The sequence below is a fragment of the Rutilus rutilus genome (genome assembly GCF_951802725.1).
Source record: "Rutilus rutilus genome assembly, chromosome: 5".
Lineage (NCBI taxonomy): Eukaryota > Metazoa > Chordata > Actinopteri > Cypriniformes > Leuciscidae > Rutilus > Rutilus rutilus.
The window spans coordinates 22,180,694-22,191,200 of record NC_140213.1 but is presented as its reverse complement, the minus strand read 5'-3'; the positions used below and the strand labels follow the sequence as shown (position 1 = coordinate 22,191,200).

General features: G+C 38.5%; 1 protein-coding gene across 1 annotated transcript; it reads right to left on the bottom strand.

Moving 5' to 3' along the window:
• Window positions 1–2,592: 2,592 nt before the first annotated feature.
• On the bottom strand, window positions 2,593–5,680 carry LOC311291107 (extracellular calcium-sensing receptor-like; the record flags this gene model as incomplete). Its single annotated transcript, XM_084409981.1, has 6 exons — window positions 2,593–3,524; window positions 3,676–3,787; window positions 3,930–4,157; window positions 4,271–5,026; window positions 5,106–5,394; window positions 5,547–5,680. 6 exons carry the CDS (start codon window positions 5,678–5,680, stop codon window positions 2,593–2,595), a joined length of 2,451 nt encoding a protein of 816 aa, XP_084266107.1.
• Between the last annotated feature and the right edge of the window lie 4,827 nt (window positions 5,681–10,507).

The following is a 10,507-nucleotide window of genomic DNA, read 5'->3' as shown; positions in this document are numbered from 1 at the left end:
TAATAAAAATCAGGGCAATTACAATAGGGTTTCAGCACTTCGTGCTTGAACCCCTAATAATAAAAATCAGCACAATTACAATAGGGTTTCAGCACTTCGTGCTTGAACCCCTAATAATAAAAATCAGCACAATTACAATAGGGTTTCAGCACTTCGTGCTTGAACCCCTAATAATAATAAAAATCAGCACAATTACAATAGGGTTTCAGCACTTCGTGCTTGAACCCCTAATAATAAAAATCAGCACAATTACAATAGGGTTTCAGCACTTCGTGCTTGAACCCCTAATAATAAAAATCAGCACAATTACAATAGGGTTTCAGCACTTCGTGCTTGAACCCCTAAAAATCCTTACAATTACAATAGGGTTTCAGCATTTCATGCTTGAACCCCTAAAAATCAGTACAATTACAATAGGGTTTCAGCACTTCGTGCTTGAACCCCTAAAAATCAGTACAATTACAATAGGGTTTCAGCACTTCGTGCTTGAACCCCTAATAAAAATCAGCACAATTACAATAGGGTTTCAGCACTTCGTGCTTGAACCCCTAATAATAATAAAAATCAGCACAATTACAATAGGGTTTCAGCACTTCGTGCTTGAACCCCTAAAAATCAGGACAATTACAATAGGGTTTCAGCACTTCGTGCTTGAACCCCTAATAAAAATCAGGGCAATTACAATAGGGTTTCAGCACTTCGTGCTTGAACCCCTAATAAAAATCAGCACAATTACAATAGGGTTTCAGCACTTCGTGCTTGAACCCCTAATAATAATAAAAATCAGCACAATTACAATAGGGTTTCAGCACTTCGTGCTTGAACCCCTAATAATAATAAAAATCAGCACAATTACAATAGGGTTTCAGCACTTCGTGCTTGAACCCCTAATAAAAATCAGGACGATTACAATAGGGTTTCAGCACTTCGTGCTTGAACCCCTAATAAAAATCAGGGCAATTACAATAGGGTTTCAGCACTTCGTGCTTGAACCCCTAATAAAAATCAGCACAATTACAATAGGGTTTCAGCACTTCGTGCTTGAACCCCTAATAATAATAAAAATCAGCACAATTACAATAGGGTTTCAGCACTTCGTGCTTGAACCCCTAAAAATCAGGACAATTACAATAGGGTTTCAGCACTTCGTGCTTGAACCCCTAAAAATCAGTACAATTACAATAGGGTTTCAGCACTTCGTGCTTGAACCCCTAAAAATCAGGGCAATTACAATAGGGTTTCAGCACTTCGTGCTTGAACCCCTAATAAAAATCAGTACAATTACAATAGGGTTTCAGCACTTCGTGCTTGAACCCCTAATAATTGCAACTTCAAAAGCTCAAAGCTTCTGTCAAAATCACATGATCTAGGGCTAGCAGGGTCAATAGGGCAAAAGCTTCTGTCAAAATCACATGATCGATGGGTGGGAGGGTCAAAGGTTAATCCCTGACCCCTAGACCGGAAGTTCAACCTGTCAAAAGGTCAAAGGTCAAAGTCATCAATCATTTTGACACTTGCCGTAGCATAAGTACTACTCTTGTGGTCTATTGAAATAAATTATTAATCCAATGTATTAGTGATGATGGAACTTGCAGACACTGTTGTTTCCTTATTACCTGATGATGCTGAATTGAATTGAAAGTGGAACTAAAGTCAATAAAAAGAAGTCTGGCTTAATTTCCAGAGATGTCTAGGTGCTGAAGTAGACAATGCAAGAGACAAGCCACTGCATCATCTGTACCTCTCTTCTGCTTGTATGCAAATTAGAGACAATCTAGAAATGGCGTAACATATGGAAGCATAATGTTTTTGACCATTTTCTCAAAATATTTCATTATGATTGAGGTTAACGATGCAGGCCTGTAGTGATTTAACTCTGATGGATGAGTTTATTAAATGAAAACAAACACTAGGATCTGGGAATTCATTACATTTTTACATTTATATAGCGCTTTTCTCTGCACTCAAAGCGCTTTACATAGAAGGGGGGAATCTCCTCAACAACCAACTGGGAAGACACAGGATCACAGAAAACCACACCATACATTGATGAGAACAAACACAATATACAGAATATAAATAGGGGTAAGACAAGGCACAGGTTGGACTGATCAATCAACTAATAAAAGCAAACAAGGGCACAGGGACTCAACACAGATAAAGAACCAAATCACAGACAAAATGTGACAGGCTGTACATCTTCTTATGTGTTCTATGCAGTTAGTATGGCTCAGATGCGTCCAGTAACAACATCCAAGCAGAGATTAATGCATGGAAGTTATTTATTTTTTCTGTATTTTTTTTGTATTTTCAAAATAGGGTGGAGGTTTCTAGTGAAAATTTTGTATACACAAGGAGTCTGACGACAGCCGATATGCTCCACATGGAGATCTGATCTCACCATCATTGAGTCCATCTGGGATTACATGAAGAAATCCAGAAGAACTGTGGCAACGTCTCCAAGAAGCTTGAAGAAACCTAAATATAAATAACTCCAGCCTTCTACTGGTGGCCTTCTCATGAACAGTTTTTCATTCATTTATTTTGTTTCATATGTTATCATAAGCTTATATTTCATAAGCTTATTTTTTATTAAGACATATGTAAAATCTTTCCCATCAGATGTTGCTTTGTATTTTCTTCAGGCTTGAACAGAATTATATAACATTTTGGTGCAAATATACATAACAGTAAACCAAAGCTTGAGGCTAAAATGGCAAATATCTCCACAGCTACAGTCAATTTTCCAGGAGAACTGACATAAGCTGGAATAAATGTGATCCATACAGCACAGAATATGATCATACTGAATGTGATGAACTTGGCTTCATTGAAGTTATCAGGCAGCTTGCGTGCCAGAAAAGCCAGAATGAAGCACAAGACAGCCAGAAGGCCAATATAACCCAGTACAGCAGAGAAACCAAGAGTAGAACCAAGACTGCACTCAAGAATTATCTTTTCCTTATAATATTTCATATTTTTGTAGGGAAATGGAGGAGATAAAGTTAGCCAAAGTACACAGATAAGAACCTGTATAAGTGTAAAGGCAAGAACACTTAGTTGTTGTTGTGAAGGCCCAAACCATTTCATGACATTACTTCCTGGAAGTGTAGCCTTGAATGCCATTAACACAACTATTGTTTTCCCCAGAACACAGGATATACAGAGGACAAAAGTGATCCCAAACGCTGTGCGACGCAACATACAGGACCACTCAGTTGGCCGACCAATGAAAGTAAGTGAACAGAGGAAACACAGAGTCAGTGAGAAGAGTAGCAGGAAGCTCAGCTCTGAATTGTTGGCTTTTACTATGGGGGTGTCCTTCTTGCTGTAAAACAGGATGGCCATCAGTGCAGTTAATCCTACTCCAAACAGTGAGAAAAAGACTAGCACTATACCCATAACTTCTGTGAATGACAGAAACTCTACAGTCTTTAACACACATTTATTTTTCTCAGCATTAGACCAGTATTCCCCTGGACACTGCTTGCAGTTATTTGAATCTGGAAAGGAAGTTGTGTTTACTATAGTTAGAGATAAGAAGAAAGTTATTTTATATATGAACTCCTTTGATAATAAACTGCATCCTGAAGAGTAGAAGAAGAACACAAAAATAGCAACTAACTAATTTTCCTTTAAAGTGTGAGATGGGCTGAATATTACCTCTCTCATTACTGATTTCTCCTTCTGCACATGGAATACAGTTATAACAGCAGACAGGTCTTCCTTTCTGTGCAGCCTTCCTAGTGCCTGGAGGACAGCTCTCACTGCACACAGACCTTGGCTTCTGCATTAAAAAGTACATTGTACATACAGTTTAAATGCCAGTTAATCTCATGAAGTTATTTCCCCTTTCCTCTGAATATAGTCCTTGTTTTTTTTTAACCAAGCCACATTAGCTTTTTTCAATCCAACATGTTACTATTTACCTCCAGCTGTCCTCCAGCCCAGATTATGTTTTTAGTGTTAACCACAAAGCGCTGGTCAGGGTGCAATGATGCATCGTAGTATCCCACTGGTTTAAATTGGATTGATCCATCTGAGTCCTGCTGCCAGTTCACAACTTCATATTGGGCTACTGTGGCACCAGTGCTGTCAAACCGCACATGATCTCCAAACTTTACGGAGAAATTTACCTTTTTCAGAGCCTCAACCACCTAATAAATATACATGAACATTTAGGTGTTTTAACACATTGTTAAACAGAAATAGGATTACCCTCTTTCTCACCAAATCTCTCTTCTTGTTTTTTTGTTTTAGTTTTTTTTACCTGCTGTGGTTGTATTGTCAGACTTTTCTCACAACCTTCTTGTTCTTTGCACTTGAGTAGAGTGTGTAGTGAATGAGCAACAGCATAAACTGCTTTGTAGACATTGCTTGCATATCTTTGCTCAGGCACATCTTCACTGTAATTTTTAAGCACAAGTAGATCCTTATATCTGCTGCAGTTTAAATTATCTTGAGGAAAATTCCCCCCAGTCTGTGAGCATGGAAAAGCTGTGTCCCAGAATGCTTTCATAACATAATCTGAAAACCCATCAGTATTGATTTTTCTCACTGCAAACCCCAGTGACCCTCCCAGAACACGAAAACTGTTTGGAGTGATCAAACTTTTTGCAGTTGTCCATGCTTCCACACCAATTACTTGGAGGCCGGTAATGTTCTGAATGCTTAGTTGCTCAAGTAGATTAACCATCTCAACACGGGAAAGAAATGCAACAACCACTTTTGTGGTGCTTCTTTTCATGGTGTCTACCACTTTCTGGAGTTTTTCGGGCTCGGTTCGATAGAATTTCACAGAGTACTCCACACAAATCCCCACTTCCTGGGCTGTTTTAAGAAATATGGCCATTCCATTGTTTCCATAATCGTTGTCACTGTTCACAGCTCCCACCCAAGACCAGCCAAAGTATTTGACTATGTATGCTAGAGCTCTGCTCTGGTGATAATCACTAGCAATAGTCCTGAAGAATGAGGGGTAATCTATTCTATTGCTTAGACATTCACATGTGGCTGAGTGACTTATCTAGGAAAAAAAGCAGAGGGAACATTGAAATCAGTATGGTAATTATGTCAAGCATTTAATGTTCCTTACCACTCCTTACCACTGGGATTTTAAATGGTCCTGTAGTTCTGGACAGAATCACTGTGGCAGACGACTCAGTTTCTCCTATAATAGCATGTATAGGAGACTGTCCATGGCATCTGTCCCCTCCTGCAAACTCCTGACCATTCATCAGTGCCATAGTTGCACTCATAGAAGATAGTCTTGAACCACAGCTATCATAGATTTTGTAACCAATAGAAACATTTGGGAGCAAACTTTTACTTCTGTTTATCTCCTCAATGGCAAAGATCATGATCTGAGCCATCCGGAAATCTCTCAAATTCACACTGCCATAATATTCCAGGGTTTATGGTAGTTTGTGGTTATAAATTCAAAATACATGATTTTATAATCCGCAATATATTTTCATTAAAAGTCTACTGATATTGAAAACTTTATCTGCTATAATATTTCTCAAATAGTTTACAATGTTACAAACCTGGAGCATGATAGAAGCTGAGGTTTTTCTATAAAATCAAATGAAGGCAATATTTCTATACTGTGGATTGAAAAAAGTCCTCCAATAGTTACGTCTCCATCCTTGAAAAGCAGTGCATACTTAGGGTCCCCCATATTTTGACAAAGAGGGTTTTCAGCCTTTGTATAAGGTTTATGACAAAGCAGGAGTGCAAAAAGAAAGACAAGCATCCTAGAGATTGAAATCCACTGCGACTGCCAAATGTAAATGACCTGATACAGTCTATGCACTTTTATAAACATAATTAAAATGGATGAATGATTTGGAGTGTAACCAATGGCCTCACAGGGCAGAACAGGAGTCAGTCGAAGGAGGAGTGGAATTCAGCTAATTTGATGGTCTGATGTAACTTTTTTTTTTCAATATTAAGATCTTAGGTTAAATTTTATATATATAATGAGCCTCATTTATGAAACGAATGGAAAACTGGGCATACGGCCGTTTCCACGCAATCTTGGCTTTTATCAATATAGACGTGAGCGTTGGCTATGATCAGATCTCATGTCAGGCCTCAGCTTGTGTACGTAAGTTTTTGAGTTAGCGTGAACTTGCGTTCAGCATAGTAAATCTGGTGGAAAATTGTAATGAGAGCATTTTGCTCATTTAGATTATTTTCCTGACGAATCCGATAACCAAAGCGTATTAATCGCTCATTAACCATTAAACTATTAGATTAGAATGTCAAAATTAAAATTAAAGTAGAATAGATGGTTGTCTGTGACAAATAAAAAATACCACAAATGTGTTTTTTTTTTTTTTTTTTTTCAGGGGTTTAGCTTTACATGTGCAAATAGCAACATAAACAACATGAGGATTTAAGCATCGTCACATTACGCACCTGCAGCGTGTGAATGGAGAACTATATAAAAGGAATAAAATAGGCCTAAATAAGACTACACAAAATATATTTGTTACAGTAGGACTGAGACAAGAGGCGTGCGGATCCATATGCAAAGCCTTTTATTTACAAGAGATGTGTTCAGAACAGGCAGGGGCCCAAACAAAGGCAAGCAGGTATGATATGGACAAGACAAAGAGCATTCCAGGGACAGGCAAGGGTAAACAACCGGAGACCGTAATCCAGTGGACAAGGAAAGAGGATAAACCAGCTAACCAGGCTAAAGTCCAGGCATCAGGCAAACAATATCCAAACAGGACAAGATGAAAGAGGTAATCCAAGGCGAGCAAGAGTCCAGAGCAGGCAGAGAGAAGGCAGAACACGGGAAACCAGGCTAGGGGCCCGTTCTTCGTATGTTGCTTAAAACATCCGAGATCAAATGAGACATCCAAGATGATATCATCGTGCTAATCATGATCTGGCTAATTAGGTTCTTCGAACACACTTGCGGGATATGATTAGTATCGCTGGATTGAGTTATCTGAGATATTTGCGCGTTCATGCGCTGGTTTAAAAGGGGATATGTATCGATAGTAGAAACATTGATCAGCAACGCTGCTATTGGCTGCTCAGCGTGGCCAAAGAGCGGGCTCAGTTTTTCTCCTCAGCAGAGCAAGAAGAACTAATAGTTGAAGTTTATTCGTAATTTTAATGTTTAATCAAAACGCCAGGGAACATTAAATTAGAGTTGTAGCCTACTAGGCCTACTCCTCCTAGGCCATCCAAAGTTCATTCTTGTTCATTATCTGTGTTCATCATTGGTCACGTTTTTTTTTTTTTTTTTACGTTTCTTCATTCGGATCTATTTGCGATCCATTTCATTCTGAATAAACAAACAAGGCAGTTTACCTGATTTGTCCTTGTTGCATTATTCATTAAGATAATAATTAATAAATGCACGCACAATTATCCGTGAACTTGATAAATGTTGCAGATATGTTTTACTATGCACAAACAAATGCCTTTCAACTTATGTGTGCAAAATTCAGAAGTAGTAAATGAATGTGCATAAATTTGTACAGAGATTCTGTAGGCCTACTATATGTGTTGTAGCCATTAAATAAGCTCATTTAGTTTCATATTTGTTAAAATATTATAATGTTATTTTTTTTCCATCTATGTTGATTTATGAAAAGTGAACAGCATGATAGGATGTGCAGTATATCGGGAGACTTGGAGTGGGTCAGACATGATTTTGACCACTTCATTAAGTTTTGTTTTGTAGAAAGCCTTTTTTTAAAGTGAATTTCATTTTGTATAAATTGTATCTTAATTTTAATACATTTTTCATCAACGAATTGCATGTATTTAATAAATAAGAAGCAAATATAGCAGACAATAGGCTGTAATCATGGAGGCGCTGGCGCGCCCCGGTCACTTGCACTGCACGTTAACTGGAGCGCATCTCATCATAAATTAACCGAAACTAAGTGTATGCCTCACAGAGAATATTAAGAAATATATCTAAAGAAAGCTTGAAATTTCTTTAAAGAAACAATTCAAAACGAAAAGAAATAGGCAACACTCTGATGTAATCCATGCATTTCTCCATATATGCGCATTCACTACGGAGATGGCGATCGTCAACTTCATCTTTGCTTCATCTCAACTTCCCCTGCGCCACCCCTGGTTATAACGGCCAACGTATAAAAAAATTGGTCGGGTTTAAATCGGCTCGGGCTCATAATTACAGTTAATGTGTCGGGCCGGGCCGACAAAGTCAATTCACCTCATTCGGGCTTCGCGTCTACCGCGCCGCGCGAAACGCCTTCGCGCCGCAGGACCTCTAGACGCGCGTAAACACGTCTTTACATTGACTTAACATTGAAATCACTCGCGCCAGACACTCAAGAGTGAGTGAGTAATCAAAAAACCTTTGCTTTAGCCTCAATTGAGTAAAACACCGTATATGTAACTTCGGCCATTCTCAGTGGTGTGACTGGGACACTAACTCTGCTTGTCATCATAGTAAAAAAGACCTGCAACCGTCTCGCAAGTGTTGATAGGCTATTTCTCGTGAGGTGTAACCGATCAGATAGCGCCGTGGGCGGGACATTGAGCAAGTCTGCAGAGTGGTGATTACAGAGAGGCTGCGGCAGCTATATCAGAGGCAGCCAAAGTAGCGCATTTTAAAATAAAATGGACTTTAATCAAACCACGGATCCGTGATAAGTTTTGTGATCCGCCTCGCCACTAGTGTAGTAGCACTGATCACTTTGAGGGGGGGGGGGGATAAAAATAATTAAGTAGAGGCAGGGATACATTGACCAGAAAGGGGGAAATCCCACGCATCCCCCCCCCCGGCAAATCGCACCCTGGTCTCTTTTATAAAAGGCACTGTTAAATAAATGGTTGTCTGTTTATAAAAGCAACCAAGAAAAAGGCTAAGAAAAAAAAAAGAAGAAAAGATCTTAGCCTACACTGTAAAATTATTTTTACTGCATTAAATTAAGGCCGTATAGTAATTTCAACTGTTAAATCTTGAGTAATGATGAATTGCTTTGACTTGTGAAAGTGAAAACTGATAAACTTATGTTAATGTAAAAATATTTTGCCATGAGTTATTGATCACAGTTTTCCCGAGTGTAGTTCATTGTAATGACATTGTGTTTTCCTCTTTTGTGCACTTTTACATAATACACCAACACTTGTATCTGTTCCCAAGAAAGTGGTGGCTGAAATATGTGCAGTAAGTGGACATTTTCTAACTTTCCAAAGGAAAGAAAGTATAAGACTTTGTAATGTCCATTTGTTTCCATTGCACTGGACAGTGAATAAACCCTCTCAGATAACTGTCATATGGAGGAACTAGCCTACCTGCAAGTGCATAAATAACTTTACTTAATTTATACTTGTATGCTTTATGGATGCAATATAAGTTGCAGGATTCCACATCTACAGAAAGGCCTACAGAAGAGTCTGCACAGACAGAGGAGACATAGGCCTACAGGTGGGCAGTGTATAGCCAACTTTTCCTTTTTATTTGTTGCATGAGGCATGTGTCTAATATCTCTTGTTGCAGGCACTTGACCACTGGCTTTTCTTTACAAAGAACAAATGAAATAAAACTCAAGGAACTACGCATATTTGTCTTTTTATTAAACATTTAATGAAAAGGTTTTTTTTTTTTTTTTTGCCAATGTTGTGTAATATGGCACATACAACAATGTCACAGGCCCTGTCAGGTGTGCAACCCCTCAGACTTTTCAGACACTGAAATCTTCCCTTTAGTTTGCCCTTGTCCTGGCTAGAGCTGCATTGTAACTGGTTTGGGTCAGGGAATGGGGTCATAAAACACCTGTCTGCAGGCAGGAACATGTCATAATCACCTATGAAAAAATGCAGTTCTGTTAGGATCAGCATAAGTGTATGTAATACAGTGAGCTTGATATTTAATTGTGGATCTTTCCTTACCACTTTCAAATAATGTGCATAAATGTGAATCTCTGAAAATTCTTAAGTAATGCACAGATCCTGGCCATTTTGCTTTCACATTTGTGATATGGAAGATTTTAGTCAACTGCCTTTTTTTATTTGATATAATATTACTAATCTGGAATATTAAGAATCACAATAGTAACTGGGCTGCACATTTACATCGTGAACCCCCTTTCTGTTCACATAATCCCCTTCATTGAGGCCTTGATGGCAGTCTATGGTCTAGCAGTCTATGGTACCAATCACGTTAGTGAAGCCTGAGTGACATATAGGCCTACTGTAATCGGCATGGTCATGATTGCATGATCTTGATTGCATGATCTTCATAAAAAATTGTGATAAAAAAAAAAACTGCTTTAAAAAAACTGCTTTACAACATTGGGTCTTAAGTGGCTTGGAAATGCCACAAAAAGACCTAAAACTGTTTTTTGTGTCATTCGGAGTTTACCTGGCGCTTTTAGGTTTAAAAAACAGTTTTAGGTCTTTTTAAACCTAAAAGCGCCAGGTAAACTCCGAATGACACGACGTACAGACAGCACTTTCCATCAAGTTCTCCTTATCTCCAATAGTGTAAAGGAAAGAGCCA